The 22,012-nt window shown below is 40.6% G+C and overlaps 1 protein-coding gene across 2 annotated transcripts in view; it reads left to right on the top strand.

Moving 5' to 3' along the window:
• LOC140476066 (protein angel homolog 1-like) overlaps positions 1 to 21,025 on the top strand; it is a 29,450-nt gene extending 8,425 nt beyond the window's left edge. For both annotated transcript variants that reach the window (XM_072568049.1, XM_072568051.1), the window contains exons 3-10: positions 5,449 to 5,666; positions 7,217 to 7,286; positions 8,589 to 9,031; positions 9,146 to 9,272; positions 11,987 to 12,097; positions 12,442 to 12,511; positions 17,110 to 17,273; positions 17,701 to 21,025. In XM_072568049.1, the coding sequence (XP_072424150.1) occupies positions 5,449 to 5,666; positions 7,217 to 7,286; positions 8,589 to 9,031; positions 9,146 to 9,272; positions 11,987 to 12,097; positions 12,442 to 12,511; positions 17,110 to 17,273; positions 17,701 to 17,858 (1,361 nt within the window). In that variant the 3' untranslated portion in view covers positions 17,859 to 21,025. The remainder of the gene's footprint in view (positions 1 to 5,448; positions 5,667 to 7,216; positions 7,287 to 8,588; positions 9,032 to 9,145; positions 9,273 to 11,986; positions 12,098 to 12,441; positions 12,512 to 17,109; positions 17,274 to 17,700) is intronic.
• Positions 21,026 to 22,012: the final 987 nt, after the last annotated feature.

The raw sequence follows: 22,012 nt of genomic DNA, 5'->3' as shown, positions 1-22,012 counted from the left end.
ACCCACACAGATTCTGCACCATCTGACCTTATTTCATTTCTTACTATTAAGGCAATCCCAACCCCTCTCTCCACCTGCCCATCTTGTTGATAGGATATATATCCTTGAATATTCAGCTCCCAGTCCTGATCCTCTTGCAGCCACATATCCGTGATGCCCACCATGTCATACCTGCCAATTTCAATCTCTACCACAAGCTCATTTCTTATATTTCATTTCTCCTCTCTCCCCCCACTGGAATGGCTCCTTGCACAGTATTCCAACAATGCAGTAGAAAGATGGGCATCAAACTGGCACTTAAATTTTTATGTATTCACCCACCAGGCAGTAAAATTAAGTTGATCTTTTTACATTTGAATTAATATTGGCATACTCTTCTCTTTGTCAAAAACCAAGTTCCCGGCCAACTACTAAAACAACAATGCATATTTCTGCACCTTTCAGTGATAACTCTGAAACCAACAATTAACCTGCTATGTATTGTTAACAGTGAAAAGAATTCAAAACAATAATATGAAAGTCAAAAGTACATTGTCTTCTGAGTAGTAACAAGTCAGACTGTCCGTAAAGTGTGCAGGTTGGTTTTTAAATTTACGTAGTTTAGTGCAGTAAACACCAGTCACACTCCCAGCAATACAGATATGGATATTTGACCTTGAAACTTGAAATGAATCCAAATACTTCATTTGAGCACGTGAGTGATTTGCTGGTCATGATAGAAACTGTTCGGTAATAGATTATGGCTGCATGTTAATGTTATCGGTCTTGTTTTTCCACATACATGCAGTAAAACCATAAGACATAGAAGAGCAAGCATAGGCCATTTGGTCCATTGAGTCTGCTCTGCCATTTGTGGTGTGGCTGATCTGATAATCCTCAAATCCACTTTGCTGCCTTTTTCCTCATATCCCTGATTTTCTTCAAAAATTAAAAATCTGCCTGAGTGGTTAGCACTACTACCTCACAGCATCAGGGACCCAGGTTCGATTTCAATCTTGAGTGACTGTGTGGAGTTTGCACATTCTTCCCGTGTCTGCATGGGTTTCTGCACAGATGCTGTGGTTTCCTCCCACAGTCCAAAGATGTGCAGGTTGGGTGAATTAGCCATGGGAAATGCAGGGTTGCTAGGATTGGGGGATGGGGGTTGATGGAGGCAGAGCATGCTGAGGGTGGGATGCTCTTTGGAGGGTCAGTGTGGACTTGATAAGCCAAATAGAATACCTAATGGAAGTAGGTTATGATTCTATACTTCTAAGAGAAGAAATTCCTCCTTATTTCTCCTTCATGTACGACCCTTTATTCTGAGATTATGCCCTCCGTTTATACACTCTCTCACAAGTGGAACCAACTTTTCTGCATCTACACTGTCAAATCCTCTAAGAGTCCTGCATATTTCAACAAGAATTCCTCTCATTTTTCTATATTTCAACAAGAATAGGCCCAAATATATTCCTCCTCTTCTCATGAGACAGTCTGTCTGTCTATACCTGGTATCAATCCAGTGAACCTGAAAACAACAAATGCTGGAGGTCACAGCGGGTCAGGCAGTATCTGTGGAGAGAGAGCAAACTAATGTTTTGAGACTAGATGACCCTTCATCAGAGCTCTGATTGACTTGCTGACAGATAAGATATACATGCATTTGGAATGACAGGGTTTGATTTGGACTAGTTTGCATAGCTTTGTGCGTAGGAGATCATGCCTCTAACGTTTGTTAGAGTTCTTTTGATGAAGTGACCAGGAAGGTTGCTGAGGGCAGGGTGGTAGATGTAAAATGTGTTGCTGGAAAAGCACAGCAGGTCAGTCAGCATCCAAGGAGCAGGAGAATCGACGTTTTGGGCACAAGCTTATGCCCGAAACGTTGCTTCTCCTGCTCCTTGGATGCTGCCTGACCTGCTGTGCTTTTCCAGGAACACATTTTTCAGCTCTGATCTCCAGCATCTGCAGTTCTCACTTTCTCTAGGGTGGTAGATGTAGTTCATATGGATTTCAGTAAGGCCTTTGATAAGGTTCCACATGGTAAGCAGCTCTGGAATTTTAGATCTCATGGGATCCAAGGGAGCTGGCAAATTGAATACACATTTGGTTTGATGGTACAAAGTAGAGGATAATAGTGGAAGGAGTGAAGGCCTGTCTTGGGGATCGGTGCAAGGCCCATTGCTGTTGATTACCAGTATCAATGATTTGGCTGAAAACTTACAAGACATGACTAGTAAGTTTGCAGATGGCACTAAAGTAGGAGGTACTGTATACAGTGAGTAAGGTTATCATAAATTGCAACAGGGCCTTGATCAGCTGGAGAAGTGAGGTGAGAAATGGCAAATGGAGTTTAATATAGGTATGTGTGAGGTCTTGCATTTTGGAAAGTCCAATCAAGACAGGAGTTTCATGGTGAATGGTGAGGCCTTAAGGAGTCTAGCAGAACAGAGACCTTGGAGTTCAGGTGCACTGTTCTCTGAAAGCGGAGCCACAGGTAGACAAGGCAGTGAAGAAGGCTTTTGGCACATCAGCCTTTATCAGTCAGGGCATTAAGTATAGAAGTTGGTATGTTGAAGTCGTACAGAACACTGGTGAGGCTACACTTGAAATATTGTGTTCAGCTTTGGTCACCTTGCTGTAGGAAGAATATTATTAAACTGGAAGGAATGCAGAAGAAATTTACAAGGATGTTGCAAGGACTCAACAGCCTGAGTTATAGGGACAGGTTGGACAAGCTAGGACTTTTTTTCTTTAGTGCGTAGGAGACTGAGGAGGGATCTTAAAGAAGTGTATAATATCGTGGCAGGCATGGATAGGATGAATGCACTGTATTTTTCCCAGGGTTGGGGAATCGAGGATTAAGTGCCATCAGTTTAAGGTAAGAGGGGAAAGAATGGAAAGGAACCTGAAGGGCAACGTTTTTACACAGAGGGTGCTACACATGGAATGAGCTGCCAGCAGAAGAGTTTGAGGCAGATACATTAACAACATTTAAAAGGTATTTGTACAAATATATGGATAGGAAAGATTTGAAAGATATGGGTTAAGAATGTGGTGCTGGAAAAGCACAGCAAGTCAGGCAGCATCCAAGGAGCATGAGAATCAACATTTCATGTAAACGACCTCGATGAAGGGCTTTGGCTGAAACGTCGATTCTCCTGCTCCTTGGATGCTACCTGACCTGTGCTTTTCCAGCACCACACTCTCGACTCTAATCTTCTGCATCTGCAATCCTTACTTTCTTCTTTGAAGGATATGGGCCAAGTTCAGGGAAATGGGGTTAGTGTTGATGGGCATTTTGATTGGCATGGACCAGTTTGGGCCAAAGGCCTGTGTCCATGCTGTAGGATTCCATGACTAAGTCACCTAGACTCGAAACGTTAGCTTGCCCTGTCTCGATGGACGCTGCCTGACCGGCTGTGATTTCCAGCACCTGTTGTTTTCAGTATAGATTCCAGCATCTGGAGTAATTTGTTCCTACTAGTGAACCTTTTTGGATTGCCTGCAATGCCATTTTATCTTTCCATAGATAAGAGAACAAAACTGTTCGAGTTAATAGTTTCAAGTCAGGATGGTGTCTGCTTTGGAGGGAAACATTTTAGATGGTGTCCTTTGCAAACCTTGAACTCTACTACTTAGAAGAACAAAGTGCTGTCAGAGTTCTTTGGTGCAATGCTGTAGCACAATTTGTAGATGTTACACATGGTGTTGCCATGCAACCCTGGTGAATGGTATGGCAGTCAAGCAAGTTGTTTTATCCTAGCTGATGTGTGTTTGAGTATTTTTCAAGTTGTACTCATCCTGGCAAATGGGGAGTATTCCATTGCATTCCTGCTTATACTTTGTAAATATTGGTAGGCTTTGTGAATGAGAAAATGAAGTACCACAAATCTCCCAGCCTCTAACCAGTGCTTTTAGCTACAATATTTATATGGCTTGTCCAGCTCAGCTTCTGATTGATAATTGTCATTAGCTGTCCCTTGATTCAAAGATGAGATTTACTCATAGTGGTGAGTTTCTTTCATGGGTCTTCACATCACTGAACAGGTTAATTCTCAAATTTGGGCACATGGGACAGGATATCTCATGAGGTAGTGGAATCCAGAGTGCAGGTTTTATTTTGTTTTGCTTTTTTTCTATGCCTCATCATTAAGACATTGGTATTCAAGTCCAATGCAGCTTGTCAGACTATCTTTCATCATTCTGTATGATTTGCAGCAGCTTGTCCCAATCATTAGTGTCAATGCTGCTGTGTTTCAAAGATAAGTCACATAAACCTGTTGGACTATAACTGGTGTTATTTGGAAGCACTAGCTTTCAGAGCACTGCTCCATGGGGTGGTTGTGTCCCGAAAGCTAGTGTTTCCAATTAAGCCTTTTGGACTATAACTTTGTACATCCCAGCCCAACACCTGCATCTCCAAATCATGTTTCACAGAGACCTTTTAGAGTTTATAATGTACTTGATAGTGGATATTCAACTCCTCAAAGATCATTAGTCTTCTATTAAATACCATCTATTTAGAAATCTCTTTACTTTCAGTTGCCAAAAGTAAACTGATATACATGATTGACTCTTTGCAATTACTTTATTGCTCACTGTTTACAAGAATTTTTCATTTCTTGATTTCTGCAATTCTATGAAGGAGCACCACTCTGAAAGCTAGTACTCCTGAATAAACCTGTTGGACTGTAACCTGGTGTTATGTCATTTTTAACTCTTGTGAAGGTGGCCACGTGGGACTTGGGATAGGCAAAGTTAGAAGTTACACGACATCAGGCTGTAGAAATCACAAGCTTTCGGAGTACTGCTCCTTTGTCAGGTGAAGTGCCTAAGAGAAGTTTGGCCTGGCCTTGAATTTTGCTGAAACAAAACCCTTGAAACAACTCTGACCTGGTCAGTCAAATATTTCACCTCTTGTATACGTTGAAAGAAGAGACTCATTTTTTTAAGCACTTCCCACCCAGCAGACACCTCTCTGAAAAAACTGGTCAATTGTAAGGAAGTAGATGATGCAATGATGGTAATGTTGAAAAATAGATGGAGCTTGTTGTAAATGATCGTTGCCTAATATTTTAACTTGAATGTGGAAGAGAGAAATTGCATATCCATTTGGAAAAATAAATCTATGTGCAAGATGCTTTTCAACCATTTGATCTTATTGTGTACAATTTCTGGCCAGAAGGACTGTTTCCAGATCTCTACTGTGCTTGTGTCTATCCAGCTGATATGAATTCCTTGTGAGTAACGCAGAGTAAGGAGCTCTGATTCACAGTCTGTGTGAATCTGCTATGAAAGTAAGATTGTGCATGAGATGTGTGTTGACAATTACAAAATCCCCCCTCTTCAAACCCCAAAGTGACAAATTACAACTGGCCAACTGCCCACCCAACAACAGCTCACTCTTAAAAACATCTCCTATCTTAATTAATATTTGCTTATGTATTGTTTATCTTTTTCTCCCTACAGGTCTTCTTGCCAGAGTATGGGAGGATTTGTCAAGACCCCAAGTGGATGGCAATGATGACAACAAGTCATTTGAGTTTACCATAATGTCGTACAATATTCTGTCACAGGACCTTTTGGAGACAAATTCTGATTTGTACTCTCATTGTCAGCCTGAGTTCCTGAAATGGGAATTCCGATTTCAGAATATTCTGCAGGAGTTTGAGACCTGGCAACCTGATGTGAGTACAGTCCAAATGAACCAACATTTTGTTAAAATTAATTAAATGTCTGATTTAAAAAGTCAGTGTGAATAATTGTGACTCTCAAAATACTGGATTGTTTTACTCCCCATTGTGTTCTGTAGGAAAGGAAATTATCTTCATGAGTCCACTTTTTCGTCGTCCCTCCACCCACATGATTCCAACCCGTGCTCATGCTATTGACTATTAACTATCCTCTGGAGTGGTCTCACAGGCTATTGAGTTGAATTCTAGAAAGTCACCACCTTTTCAACAGCAATTTGGAATGTTCTGCACATGGTGCAATTATCAATGAGCATCCCTACTTTAGACCTTTGATAGAAGGGAAGCTGTTGTTGAAACAACTGGAGATGATTGGGCTAACATCCCATAGAGAAATGACATTCTCTGTCAAATGGCCTAACCATTGGTTGCTGTCTGCCTCACAAAAGAATGATAAATATTTAGTCAGTGAGTTCTCGTAAATCAATATCCTGTCGACCCTGCAATCTGCTATGATTGGGTGCTTTGATATGCAGAATTGCTCACTAAGTTACAGCAAAGGTCGGATACTTTTTGGGCAAGAAAATGGAAAGAAAACAACGCTGAATCTCACTTGGGAATCCAGGTTAAATTGTAAAATTTGTGCAGACAGTTGAGAGATTTTTATCAACTTAATTTTGGGCGGCACGGTGGCACAGTGGTTAGCACTGTTGCCTCACAGCGCCAGAGACCCGGGTTCAATTCCCGCCTCAGGCGACTGTGTGGCGTTTGCACATTCTCTGCGTGAGTGCTCCGGTTTCCTCCCACAGTCCAAAATTGTGCAGGTCAGGTGAATTGGCCATGCTAAATTGTCCGTAGTGTTAGGTGCAGGGGTAAATGTAGGGGAATGGGTCTGGGTGGGTTGCGCTTCGGCGGGTCAAAGGGCCTGTTTCCACACTGTAAGTAATCTAATCTAATCATTAATCCTGCTGCCTGAAGGTTCACTGGATGGCTTGTTTTCCCTGATCAGCGGTGTCAGTGAGCATACCTGTTGCCAAAGTTCCCCACACCGAACAGTGTATTTGACTTGATGTTCTGACTGTTAGCTAGAAATAAGAGCATTGCAAAACACAGCTTAATATTTGCGCTGCATAAAATGAGGGAATCTTTTTGAACTGAAAGGATTCTGAATTAAATGATTTGGTCAGATTCATCCAAATCCTTGGTTATGTTCATTAAGAGATCAATTGAGAGTGAATTGACTATGTAATTCAGGTATGCTACCTGAATGAGACTACCTGCTGTGTGAAATGTGTAACTTTTCTGAAGCAGCCTTTTCTGAACTTAAGTCTGTAGTTGATTTGTACACCTGATCTTAAATATTTCACACTAGAGCTAGGTTATATTCCTGGCCATTTATTCTGACTGACATTACTGCCAGATCAAATGGTTGTCTTTTCATTTCTGTGCAGCTACTGTGTCCAACTAAATATAAATAAATATTTTTAAAGTGCAAACCAGGTACTAATAGGATGTGACAGCCTGACATCTTGTGGATCCTGTTTCAGATTCTGTGCCTCCAGGAAGTTCAGGAGAATCACTACCATCAGCAGTTTCGACCAGCTCTCCAACTGCAGGGTAAGTGTTGTAGAAACAATGAGGGATGAAGTGTCAGCATTAACTTATTTATTTTTCCTTTTGTTCACTTTACTGGAATGTCTCCATGTCTGAGTCTCAGCAAAGAATGTTGAGAGATAGCAATAGAAACTATTGGAAATGCTCAGTATGCCTGACAGAATCTACAGTTTGTCACCTTTATATTAATGTAGAGAGTGCTTTGAAGTTGTTTGTCTTGGGATACCTCACTGAAAAAACTACATGTGTGCATTTTCCCAGCAGTGATCACTGACTAGGAAACAAGAGTAGAAATACCACCCTGGTCAATTTAGCACTCCAAACTGCTAGATATTAAAAATCCCATGGCACGATTTGAAAGCGAGTGGAGTTTTCTTTCGGTGTTCACAATAGCAATTTTTTCTCAATCAACCTAACCATTCCCAAGACTAAGATTGATAGACATCTGCTAAATTAAAAACCTAGGGTGGGTAGATGCAATTATTGTAAAGATCAGCCATTCTAGCTGAATGGCAGGACAGATCTGGAAGGGCTGAATGGCCTCCTGATTTTCAATTCAGATATCCTAGTCATTTACACAATTGCTGTTGAATGGGTTTTTCTGGTATATTTTAACTTCTGTACTTCACTGTATTGCACCAGAGGTACTTTGAGCTATGTCAATAGGGCAATGTAAATATTTTATTATCATAAATTGTGACCTTCTGGAGTTGTGCTGGCAATAACTCAAAGAAAGTTATTGAGCTAGCAATGGTGAGAGCAAAGGTCTGGTTTAACAGGAAACGGGAGCTCACCTTATGATTACCAATTGTGTACTTAGATACCATGAAACATTTATTTTTAGTGGCATTATTTGAAATTCCCTATTCATAAATTGTCCACTTTTATTATATACGACCAAACATCGAGTTCATTTGTTCAGCATAAACATAAACTTGAACTTGAAAGTCACTGTGCTTGTGATTCATGGAAAGACTGAGTTCCACAAATGCAGTGGAGTGTTGTTTCTTGTTACTGTCTGTAAATGGAAGAACACAGAATGGAACAAAAATGGAAATTGCTGGGAAAACTCAGCTGAATTCTTCACTAGATCCATTTCAGGTTCCATTTTGATGTTCTTCCATTTACAGACCATAACAAGAAGCAGCACTCCACTGCATTGGTGGAACTATCCCTTTCCGTGAATTATGAGCAACTTCTGTGTTTTTTGTTTTTGTTTATAATTTTCAGCATCCATGGTTCTTTTTTTTTTCTAAACAATCTGAATGGGTTACCCGAGTGCTAGTCTTACTGTTTGCTCTGCAGGTTACGAGTGCGTTTATAAACGACGCACTGGTATCAAGACGGATGGGTGTGCTGTGTGCTACAAAAAGGAGCGGTTTTCCCTGGTTTCCGAACACCCTGTGGAGTATTTTCGACCCATTGTGGAAACGTTGAACAGAGATAATGTAGCGCTGCTGGTTCTCCTCCGACCCCTGACTCCAGACTGTGTTGAAGAAAACTCAAAATTTCCTGACATCTGTGTGGCAAACACTCACCTGATTTTCAATCCCAGACGGGGTGATATTAAACTCACCCAACTTGCTGTGTTATTTGCTGAAATTGAGCAACTAATACACACAGCAGGTTCTGATGGTAATCGCTGTCCAATCCTTCTCTGTGGTGATCTGAACTCTGTCCCGGAATCTCCTCTGTATAAACTCATCCAAAATGGAGAGCTCTACTATTATGGAATGCCAACCTGGAAGGTAAATTACATTAGGCCAATTTTCAAAATTAGATTTTTTTTTTAAATAACCTGCTGTCTGTCTCCAAGAAAGACCAGTGACCATTTTGAGCTGTTCTATTTCATGTTTTGGCAGGTGTCAAGTCAGGAGGACTGTTCTCACCAGATGTGTTCAAGGAAACTCTATGGCCCTTTGTGGCCAAGCAGACTCAGGATAACTGACAATTGTCAGTATGTTGATATGTGTGAAAAGAAGAGAACAGGTTAGTTGCAATTTTGCTTATCGCCTCCGTATGTTCTGAACTTTTATCCAAGAACTGAAACTTTGCCTCTCATGTACATTTAATTTCTACTTTGTATCATCATCTGCTTCGTTTTACATGCTTTCTGATGCTCCTCGGAGGGTCTGTGTGGACTTGATGGACCAAAAGGCCTGCTTTCATAATCTTGCATATATCTGAGAGTTCTCTACATACTTGCTCCTCACTTTCCTGCTGACTACTTGGAAGGCTCCCAAATAAAACTAGAAAATCTCCCTGCCAGGATATTGGTCCCCTTTCAATTCAAGTGAAACTTGTCTCTTTTGAACAGGTCTTTTTGCCCCAGAAGAAATCTGAATGATCCAAAAATTGGAGTCCTTGCCCACTGAACCATCTCTTCGGGCATTGATTTATCTTCCCAGTCGTCGTCTTCCTACTGTCTCTAGCACTTGACACTGGGAGTAATCAAGATATTACTATCTTTTGCAGAGCAAATATAGGAAATTAGGTAGGAGTATCAAAAGCAGAACCTCAAAGTCTCAAACCTAACTATGCCTTTCTTACCAGTGTCCTTGCAACAGCTTCAGGCTTCTCACATTCCCCTTTGACAATATGCTGCAACCACTTTGAGGTGTCCTTGACCCTGGCACCAGGGAAGTAACATACCAGCCTGAATTCTCTCTCTTGCTGCAAAATCTGCTGTCTGTGTCTTTGACTGGAGAGTCCCTGAAACAATTGCTCATTTGAACCTTGACACACTCCACTCAACAGAAAATTCATTCTTGGTACCCAAGATCGGTTTCCATTTCTGGTTTCTGAGAGATGACTCAATTTCTCTCCTCCACCAACCCCTCCCCCTTCCCCCCCCCCCCCCCCCCCAACCCCACCAAACCACAGGTAGCCGAAATGTATATCTGTTTGAGAGATGAATAGCCACACTCCTGCACTATGTTCCTACCTCTCGTGACAGTCATCCATCTATCTGACTTAGTTCAGTTATGAGCACTGGACCTCAGAAAGGATATATTCGTCTTGGAGATTGTGCAATAAGAATTGGCCAGAATGATATCAGGGTTGAAAGAGTTAAATTATTAGGACATGTATACATTTGGCTTGTGTTCTCTTGCATTTAAAAGGTTGAGTGGTGATCTCATAAAGGTGTTTAAGATGATAAAGGAATATATAGTTACAAAGAAAGTATTACCTCTAATGGGAGGGTCCAGAACAAGAGCACAGTGTCGTAAGATGACAGGCCGTTCAGAAATAAAATCAGGAATACTGTTTTATATAAAGTACAGTTGTAAACTGAAATTCTGTTCTGATAGAAGCTATGGATCTCTTGAAATTTGCAAGATCTTTAATGAGTAAGGTTATAGAATGTAAAAGCAGGTAAATGAAGTTGTGGTGTAAATTAACTGTTTAATTTTACAACTGACCTATTGAAGTAGATAGCCAACTATTAGTTTGAATTATTCTGCACACTTGAGGCCTCATCATGGTGCTGACCTCTTTTTGGAATGTAGTGTGCGATGTAAAACCAGGATAATTTGACACAAGTCCTGTTTTGTGATGCTTGAATTTAGGGTGTGGCAGAACATTATAGATTGGTTGCCTCCAAACCTTTAAATAGTACGTTCAGCATAGGTTGCACACTGAATAAGGTGGTACGGTGGTCGTCACTAGCACTGCTGCCTCAAAGCACCAGACACCTGGGTTCATTTCCACCCTCTGGCAACTGTCTGTGTGGAGTTTGCATATTCTTCCCATGTCTGCGTGGGTTCCCTCCTGGTGGTCCAGTTTCTCCTCGGTCCAGTGATGTGCAGGTTTGATGGATTGGCCATGCAAAATTGCCCATTATATCGAGGGATATGTACATTAGGTAGATTAACCATAGAAAATACAAAGTTATGGGGATAGGGAGGGGAGGTAGATCTGGATCTCTTCGGAGGGTCACTATGAATTTGATAATCTGAATGGGCTGCTTCCACAATGGAGGGAGTATGTAATTGTATTCTATGATTCTATGAACTTTACAACATTACACTGAGGACACAGTTTTATCGAATCTATTTTGTATGAATGAACTTCAGTAAGAAACATATATATTTTGAAGTAGAACTTCCTTAAATAAGAATTTTTCTTTTCTCTTGCTGTTTAATGTGTAACTTAATGTTGAGAATGTTCTATATTTCTACATTTTACAGTGAGTACACTTTATGAAAATGCAAAATAATAGAAATAAAACCCAAGCTTGGCAAAGCCATGCATTTTCCCAACCTCTTCACAATTATTGTTGCAACTTAGTGGACATTTAACAAGTTTTGAGGAAATGAATTGTTAATTTGTACAACTGTGTGAAAGTTTTGGAGTTGCAACCAATTTGATTACCACCATTATGCTTTTGTCGTTTGGATTTAAGGTGTTTTAATTTCATTATTTTGATTGCTTTTGCTCTATTGGATGGATTTGGTGTATGATCTTCTTTCTTGCTCTGTAGCAGACTGTTAAAAGAACAAGTACAAGATCAGTTTGGAAATTCTCTTTGTCAAACCTGTTGTCTTGTAGGCTGTGTTTAATATCTGTTTAGTGTATCACTGCCAAACTTCGGAAATTCAATGTGTCCTATATGTCTCACACTTTGCGGCTTTCTGCCAAGTTTCACTACTCAAGTGATATGTTTGCAGTGCTTGGTATCTGGTTTTGTTTTCTCATTTTAGGAAAACGCAGATATGGTCGTGAGTTTCTCCTTCAGCTTCAATATTCCACACCAGCTCTTGAACGTCCAGAGAATCTTGTCTTCATTGAAGGTGTAACTGATGCAAAACCAGGTACAGTAGGGCTGATGTTCAAGTCTAATCTGTTAACACTCCCCTAATAGTGAAGCTCTGTTCCTGATATTAATGTGGAGATGGGAGGGAACAGCAAAGATGCATGACTGTGTGTGTGTCTTTGTGTTTGTCTGAGAGGTAGGGATGGAGTGGGGGCCTGTTCAATTGAAAAGGCGATGCCCAATTATCTGTTCTGGGTATTCTCTCTCTAATCCATGTGAGTGGCCATGTGTGGATCAGGTTGGACAATTTTTTACAGTTCCCCTCCAATTTGTTTTGTGATGGAGTTTAATAGTGAGGCCATTGTTTCTCAGTTTGCCAATCTTATTGCTATCTCCATTCAGAGCCTCCAGGGGATGGTTCAGAACGCTACGTCAGTGTGTCCGAGCCAGAGGATGAACTCTTCTGTAATAGGTATGTATTGTGTTGTCAAACAGCATTTATAAAATCTAGCTTTAAGTGGCAACTGGAAATGTTGATGGTATCATTTACAGTGCTGAAATATTGGAACTCTTGTCACTATAGTTTCTTGGAATGTGTTTCTTAGGAAGGTTGGCACATTGCAAACTTAATCTGTCACAATGTTTTGAACATTTCCATTAAATATTGCCTTAAGGTTCTCTGTAAGACGGGTTATCCCAACTTCTCCAGTCTCCACATAACTAAATTCCCTCATTCTTTTTTAAGCTTCTAGTAAATATGTGTATCCTTTCCAAACCTTAGAATGTGCCATTTTGTGAATTACCTTAAATTAAATTGTAATATTTGTACTCTCGTAGCAGAGAAAAATCTTCCAGCACTTGTATTGGATTTTGGTCAGGCAGTGGGCTTTGTAGATTTCCTAAAATTTGCAAAAGGGCATGAGCAGGGTGAGTTGTGTTTAAAAGTGTGCCTCGATTAGAGTTTTCAATTGGCTTTTCAGAATTTTAGCAACATCCTGAGCAGATCAGAACTGTGTAGATTTGTGATCATAAATATCCAAGAGCTGGAAAGAAACTTGAAGATAATTTTTCCAGCTTATCCATAAATGAATCCTAGCATTGGTGGGGTTTGGATACAGTTGAGCTATTATCTCCTGTACAATTAATGAGATGTGAGAGAGTCCTTCCTTAGCTATGGGTGAAAAATGTTGTTCTTGTAGTGGTTATGCCACTGTACTAGGTTTTGTAAAGGTTTTGAATTCAGTGTCCATTCCCAGCAAGTTATGGAATCCAGTTTATTAATCAGATTTTCAGAGTTATTACATTGCAGAAGATGGCCATTTGGCCCATTATGCCTATATCATTTCTATTACTGAGTGCCAATCTCCAACATTTTCCCGATTTTGGAGATGCCGATGTTGGACTGGGGTGTACAAAGTTAAAAATCACACGACACCAGGTTATAGTCCAACAGGTTTAATTGGAAGCACACTAGCTTTCAGAGCACCACTATAACCTGGTGTTGCGTGATTTTTAACTTTCTACATTTTCCGCATATCCTTGCACATCATGTCTATCCAAATAATCATCCAATGTCCTCTCTAATATCTGTTTCTTCCACATCTCCAGACTGAGCATTCCATACTCTAACTACTTGCTGTCTGACTTGTTCGTGTCACATTTTGCCTTGTGTTGTTTGCACATCACTATAAATCTATGCCATGTTATACTTATTTCCTTTGAGTGGAAACAGTTTCTTGTATCTACTCTGTCCAGCCTATTCATGATTTTGTAAACCTCTATCATATCTCCTCTGAATTGCCTTCTCTCCAAGAACAGTCCCAAGTTCTTCGGACTATCCTCATTACAGAAGTCTCTTAATCCTGGAACCATTCTAATAAATCATTATTGCACTCTCTCCAATGGAATCACATCTTTTCTAAGATGTGATGCCTGTAATTGTGCACAATGTTCTAGCTGAGGTGTTACAAATGTTCAGTACAATTTAAACCGCCTACAATGTGTTGTACTCTATGCCATTATTAATAAAACTGAGAACACTATGATTACTGTCTCCACCCGCCCTGCCATCTAGCTCCCTCTGCTCCTGCTTAGAATTGTACTCCTTATTTTATATTATCTCTCAATATTCTTCTGACCAAAGTGCATCTTTTCTGCATCGAAGTTTAGAGTTCCATGCTGTCGTCCTCAATGTATAACATTCTTCCAAGATTAGTGTTACCTGCAAACTTTGAAATTGTCCCCTGTACAGGAAGATCCAAATCATTAGTATATATCAAGAAAGGCTTGGGCCTCAATAACAACCCTTGGGAACTCCATAACAAACCTCCTTCAAGCCTTGATAATTCATTGCCTGTTACTCTGTTTCCGATCCTTCCAGCCTATTTTATTTCCACATTGCTACTGTTCCTTTCTCGTCATGACCTAAATCTTTTTTTTCACAAGTCTGAGTGGTACTATATGAAATACCTTCTGAAAATCCAAGTTCACCACATCAATAGCATTACCGTCATTGAGCCTTTCTGTTACCTCTTCAAAAGAAATCCAGCAAGTTAGTTAATCACTATTTTTCTTTTAGAAATCTGTGCTGACTTTTCCTAATCAATCCTCTTTTTTTCAGATGACTTCTAATTATCCTGAATGATTTCTACAAGTTTTACACCCCTGTAATTGCTGGCAGTGTCCTTCCAAAACTTATAGCTTTGTTTAAGAAAGATTGTAATAGTTTGGCAATGGCATAAGTAACTATAAAAGCTGCTGCATTGTTTTAAATTAACATTTTATTACACTAATATCCTTCACAACTTATTGTAGAATTTGAGTTCTTAACTCCCAGTGGGCTTCCTGTTCATCGAACAAGAACAATACAGCGCAGAACAGGCCTTTTAGCCCTCGATGTTGCACCACCCTGTGAACTAATCTAAACCCATCCCCCTACACTATCCCATCGTCATCCTTATGCTTATCCAAGAACTGTTTAAATGCCCCTAATGTGGCTGAGTTAACTACAGTATCAGGCAGGGCTTTCCACGCCCTTACCACTCTCTGCGTAAAGAACCTGCCTCTGACATCTGTCTTAAATCTAGCACCACTCAATTTGCAGCTGTGCCCCCTCGTACAAGCTGATGTCATCGTCATCCTAGGAAAAAGACTTTCACTGTCCACCCTATCTAATCATCTTGTATGTCTCTATTAAATCCCCTCTTGGGTCTATTCTCATTAGAGAGAAGAAAACTAAGTCCCTCAGCTTTTCCTCATAAGATCTTTGCTCCAGACTACGCAACATCCTGGTAAATCTCCTCTGCACCTTTTTCCACATCCTTCCTGTAATGGGGTGACCGGAACTGTACATAATATTTCAAGTGAGGCTGCACTAGTGTTTTGTACAGTTGCAGCATGACATTATGGCTCCAGAACTCAATCCCTCCACCAATAAAACCTAATACACTGTATGCCACCTTAACAGCACTATCAACCTGCATGGCAACTTTCAGGGATCTATGTACAAGGAACCAAGATCCTTCTGCTCCTCCACACTATCAAGAATCTTTCTATTGACCCAGTATTCTGCCTTCCCATTATTCTTCCCAAAGTGAACCACTTCCCGTTTATCTACATTGAACTCCATTTGCCACCTCTCAGCCCAATTCTGCAGTTTATCCAAGTCCCCCTTAGACCTGCAAAATCCTTCCATACTGTCCACCACTCCACCGACTTTAGTGTCATCTGCAAACTTACTAACCTGTCCACCTATGCCTGCGTCCAAGTCATTTATAAAAATGACAAACAGCAGTGGTCCCAAAACCGATCCTTATGGCACACACTAGTAACTGGACTCCAGGCTGAATATTTTCCATCAACCACCACGCGCTACCTTCTTACAGAAAGCTGGTTTCTAATCCAAACTGCTAAATCACCCTCCATTCCATGCCTTTGCATTTTCTCCAAAAGCCTACCATGTGGAATCTTAACAAAGGCTTTACTGAAGCCCATGTACAGCACATCAACTGCCTGACCCTCACCCACATGCTTGGTCACCTTCTCAAAAAAAGTCCAGTGAGGTTTGTGAGACACGACCTGCCCTTGACAAAACCATGTTGACGATCTCCAATCAAATTGTTGCTTCCTGGATGATTATAAATCCTATTTGTTTGAATCCTTTCCAAAACTTTTACTACAACAGAAGTAAGGCTCACTGGTCTATAATTACCTGATTCATTTCTGCTGCCCTTCTTGAACAAGGGCACAACATTTGCAATTCTCCAGTTCTCTGGTATTAAACCTGTAGACAATGACGACTCAAAGATCACGGCCAAAGGCTCCGCCATCTCCTCCCTAGCTTCCCAGAGAATCCTCTGATCAATCCCTTCCGGCCCAGGGGACTTATCTACTTTCACACCTTCTAGAATTGATAATACCTCCTTCTTACTAACGTCAATCCTTTCCTGTTTAATTGCCCATATCTCTGTCTTCTCCTCTACAACATTCTCCTTTTCCAGAGTGAAAATCGATGAGAAATCATTTTTGGTGCCTGTCTGATCTCCAAAGGATCCACACATACCTTCCCACTTCTGTCTTTGACTGGCCCTATTCCTATCCTAGTTATCTTTTTATTCCTCACAAACCTATAGAAAGCTTTGGGGTTCTCCTTTGTTCTACCTACTATAGACTGCTCACATCCTCTCCTTGCTCCTCTTAACTCTCGTTTTAAATCCTTCCTAGCTAATCTGCAACTCTCCATTGCCTCATCTGAACCATCCAGTCTCACATCATATAAGCCTTTGCTTAACAAGTGATACAATTTCTTTAGTAAACCATGGTTCCCTTACCTTGTCACTTCCCCCCCCCCCCCCGCCTGACAGGGACATACCTATCAAATACCACCATATCCGTTCCTCAAACCAGCTCCACATTTCCACATTTTAATTGACTCCATTCTATGCCTCCTAAGTCTTGCCTAATCGCATTATAATCGCAGGTATACTTCACTACTATATTCTCTATATTTGGCTTCCTGAAATTAACCATGTGACAGACATGATGTTGTTTGGTTTCTTTCTGTCCCCTCAGGTCTCCAACCACCCTCCGACACAAGCTCAACCTAACATCAGTCTACAGTCATTACCTACCTGATACAGGTCGGCCTGAGGTTACAACCTGCTCATCTGGTTTTGGCCTCACTGTGGATTACATCTTCTACTCGGCACAACTAGTCACCGATAAGAGTGGAAAAGGTTTGCCTCCTGGAAAGTGGCAGAACGTGGGTGGTGGGAATGTTGATTTGTATTCAAAAGTTGATTTAAGAATGCTGCTCTCTTTTGATATAGGGATTGCATTCATGCATGCGAATATTCCACCAGCAGAATGATAACATGACATATTCCACCTTGCTTTCCCCGGTGTGTACAACATGCTTGGTTTCAAACTATCGTGTGCTATATACTTGTACCTTATTATTGAGCTAAGCTTATGACAGGGACATGAAATTAAAGTGGAATAAGCATCGTCCACAGTCCAAGGCAATTTGTGCATTTAACGTGTGGTAATCACCATAACACAGGTTTAAATTCTGCCTTTGAAGTGATCAGTGTGAGCACTCAGCTCTCATCCCATTCTTGTGGCATTATAACACACTAATTTCGCTTCTTTCCTTCCTAATAGGGCGTAGGCGGTACAAGGATGGTCCCCTCAAACTACTGGGCCGACTCTCCTTGTTGTCTGAGCATGACATCTGGCTGGCCAACGGGTTGCCCAATGGCATCTGCTCTTCTGATCACCTCTCGCTGCTTGCCAAGTTTGGATTGAAACCCCTTGGTTGATTTTTAAAAAAAACAACTAGTGAGACTTGCATGTGGCAAATGAGCCCTCATGAAGCTTCAAGGACAAACACTGCCTGCTGAGCAGAATGAAGTTCTGATGTAAGATGCCCAATCTCCATACACAGTCTCCATTATTAGGCTATTTTAATACTTGTTTCTTTTAATGAACTAGAATTTCAAGTGTGCTGCTTTTAAGATAATGGAAATGCCAAAGGAATATTGGTTGGGTGAGAGGCAAATCAGTTTGTGATTTTACCATCTAGAGCTTGCAGAATGTGACTTGTGTAATTTTGTTCCAGGCAAGCTGTCCCACCAGAGCCCTTTTAGACACCAATGTTATCGTAATTTACCATTGGAAGTTTTTTTTTAAATGGACATTTCCTTCATTTCTTCTGTCTTTCCCTGAAAGACTTCAGGTAACCACAGCTTCATGGACAGGTGCTGGTTGCCCTCCTGAATCTGTGTCAAATTTGAAACTCTGTGTTTGGGAAATTATTCATCTGAGGAGGGCATCACTTCAAACTCCAATCCTACCCTTACCTGTTATCCAATCAAACAAGAGGATCCTGATTATTACCAGCTACAGAAGCCCTGTGTAATTTTGTTTCTCATGTTGTCCCCTCCCATGGTCATGATTTTTCCTGATCATTATGGCCTCAGCTGTTTGCTGCCTTTCCTACCAGCTGGATCATCAGTGAAGTATTGCCAACCTATTGAATGTACTTCTAAAGTATAACTGTTTTTGTAACTAAATACAAGGAGAAACTGGCAACATGCATCAGAAAAATATTGTGCAATTGCTCAGAGCTTCTCACCAGGTTAGGATGTGATAACCAGACGTTGGTTGCTCTTGTGCCGATGGCTCAAAGTAATGAGTATTAATAATTTATGTTGTAGTCAAAGGGGAATCTGTCCAGTAGATGCTGTTTGGATGCTCACCTTGTTGACACTCCTGCTTCATTCATGTAATCTTCTGTGTCGAGTCCTTTTCAGGCTAAATGCAGGCTGACTTTATTTCATTTAGTTCAACTGTTTCCTTTTTGATCATTTTTTAAGTGAACTTACAGAAATGTTTTTTGCCTTTCTGTCGTCTCTGTGATTTAGTTTATTTTCCAATGTCTTTCCCACCTCTTAGCCTGAACTTGTCATCAACTGATGCCCAGCCTATACTTTTTCTAGCAGAATTCAATGGATTTGGGTTGGGGAGGGGTGAGACAATTCTTAATTAACTCCATAGTTTAGGAAACTGAGACCATTTAACATGGATAGGGTGCCACTGGCCTTTATGGTTTTACTGCCATTCAAGGTGATTCTTTCATCATAGAATCAGTGGGAAAATCAACTAGCTTCCCCAACCAAAGTCATGAAAACAGTCCCCTAAACTATCAGCCCCATTCTCTCTGAGCTGATGTTTTGAGCCATGCGTCTGTGTTGCCATTTCTAGTGCCACATCTCAGTTATAAACTGTCTTTCTACTGCATTGGGGTGTAACCTTCTGGTTTCTGTGAACTGTAAAACAATATTATCACTCTTAGCCTCAACCCTTCCCATTTACCACCTTGTTTTGTTTTTGTTTGCTTTCTTGCCATCCTAATAGTGATGATCTATGGCAATGAAACCCTACATTACTTGGGAGAAATTAAAAGCTTGACTTTTCAGCTTTTGTTGATGGAAGGTGTTTGTTGGGAGGATAGGGATGTTTGATAAGGTGAATTTCCAGCCCTGAGCATCCTGTCAGTCAATCTTCATTGCGGGTTTTGAATTAGGATCCAGATTAAACTGGTCGCAATTGAAGTGGGTGCTCCCTGCTGTCCCTATCCCCACGACATCACCATGACTTTAGGATTACAATAAATTGCATTGGGAAAAGCTATTTAGACATCAAATTTAAAACTGTTTCCTTACTGCACTTCCTCTCGCTTTAAAGTTGGACTTTAAGATGCAGTACAACTGGTGAATGACAAGACAAACTTATCTGAAATACTTTGGTTTTCCTGGTGAGTTGGAACCTGCATCCTGTGCTTTAGGAGCTGTGGCTTTTTATGTTGTCAGTGGTTAATTACAGATATGAGTGGTACTGTCTTCAGGAGCTGCTAAGCAGAGACGAAGGGTTACCGTTCCGGGAGTCTAAAGGAATGGGGACTGGTCTTCTTTGGCTGTGGTCTGCAAATACATTTTGAGTAGATGGAACTGGGGAAAAAAAATGACATTCAATTTAATTGGAAAGGGGAAAAAGTTTTTGAATGCTTCATGCTCATACACCAGGTAAAAATACTACAATTGGCCTGGATCATCCTCTGCTATGGAGATGAGGGAAAATATCAAGCGGAGTTCCTGATGCTGATGGGTTTGTATCAACTCCTGCTGGGATTAAAATTTGGTGTTACTCAGGTTTTGTGCTTGTGAATATTTGGAACCTTGATATTCCTTTCAGGAAATAATATTTCATCATTGCTCTTTAAGACAATGTATAACACTGGCAACACCTCTCTTTCTCACCTCCCACGACCCCAAGACATCCTGTGAGCGGTTGCTTCGTATGTCTTCTGCCTCCATTCAGGATCTGTTTCATGATGGTCGTTAATACTGAGAAACTCTATTGCATTATATGTGAATGCAACTTGGTGATATCAACTGTACTACAGACCATGGGCAGTGCAGTGGGACAGAGCTGTTGTTGGTCAGGACATCATATTACAGCATTTGAAAAACACCTGTCTTGACAGAAACCAATGCGGTGGCCTGTGATTTTCTTTTTTTTAAAAAAAACATGAAGAAAATTCGTCCCATTAATTAAAGACAGAAACCCTCAAACACACAAAGTTGTTACCAATTTGTTTATCATTGTTTGTTTTTTTTTTGTAAATGTTGGTGTAACTAGGCTCCATACTTCTCTCTGGCTAAGTTCGGTAGTAGGCTGTGGAACCCAGATCCACTGGCTAAAGGACCAAATTCTTCAGTCAGCTGGAATCATGGGATTTATGAACTTGTGCCCATAGTTATTTTTTACAGTTGGTATGTAAGAATAGCTTGGAACAGTTTGGTGGCACTATCTGTAGATAAAGTGTATATTCAAATAGTGTAATTTTTAAAGGCTTTGTTTTGCCTAATATTTTTGTGAAATGGTTCAGTAACATTTTGATTAAATAAACGGCTTGTTTATTTGACAGGTGGTGAGATTGTTAATTCCTATTTATGTAAATGCTGCTGGAATTAATACATGCAGCAAGGAACTAGAATCAAAATTTGGACCAAGGCACGTTGTCCAGAGATGAGAGCACACTGAAGCTTGAATTTAGTAAAATTAGGATTAATTTCGACATTGCAGCACACTTTTTAGAATGCAAGGTTGAGCAGAGTGTTTTAATTTTCAATGATGATGTGCTTGACACAGCTCAAAATTCCATATGTCGTCCCATCAGTGCCTATTTTTGCAGCCATGATATTACCCATCTCCAACCTTTACACACTGTCATTTTGAATTATTTTCAGATTACTTCATGGTCTTTCTCAATCTTCTTTTGATTAAGTAAACTCCTCCAGTCCTACAGCTCTCTGAGAGTTCTATCTTTCTTCAATTCTGGTTTCTTACACATTCCTCACAATCTTTGTTCTACTTTTGACAGCACCTTCAAAAACTGCAACCTAAACCAGTCAAAGGCAATTGCACATATACAAGGTGATGCCACCATCCTGACTGGGAACTCATTGTTTCTTCACTGCTTTGGCACCAAAAACCTGGAACTTCCTCCCCCTCAGCACCATTGGTGTAAGTCCACATGTGGACTGCAGTGGATGAGGAAAATAGTTTACCAGCACCTTCTCACAGGCAATTTGGATAGTTAATTCACCTATGTCCCACGAGCAAATATTAATGAAAAGCCGTGCCTTCAGCTGCCTAGGTCTTGGTTGCCTCTGAAAACCCCTCTTGCCTAGGATTATCCTTAGAGCCTCCTGCAACGTCTAACGTGTCTTGCAATTCCCCAAAGATTGTTGGCCATTTATGACTCACAAGTCAAGAGTGTGGTGGAATATTCCACACCTGACTAGATGAGAGTAACTTTAAACAACTTTCAAGAATCCAACACCATCACAAACCAATCCACAAAACACTTCCAGCCAACTTTGCTCATTCAAATCTTTGGTATTGTCCA

The sequence above is a fragment of the Chiloscyllium punctatum genome, chromosome 4, assembly GCF_047496795.1.
Source record: "Chiloscyllium punctatum isolate Juve2018m chromosome 4, sChiPun1.3, whole genome shotgun sequence".
NCBI lineage: Eukaryota > Metazoa > Chordata > Chondrichthyes > Orectolobiformes > Hemiscylliidae > Chiloscyllium > Chiloscyllium punctatum.
This window is presented reverse-complemented; position numbering and strand designations above follow the sequence as displayed.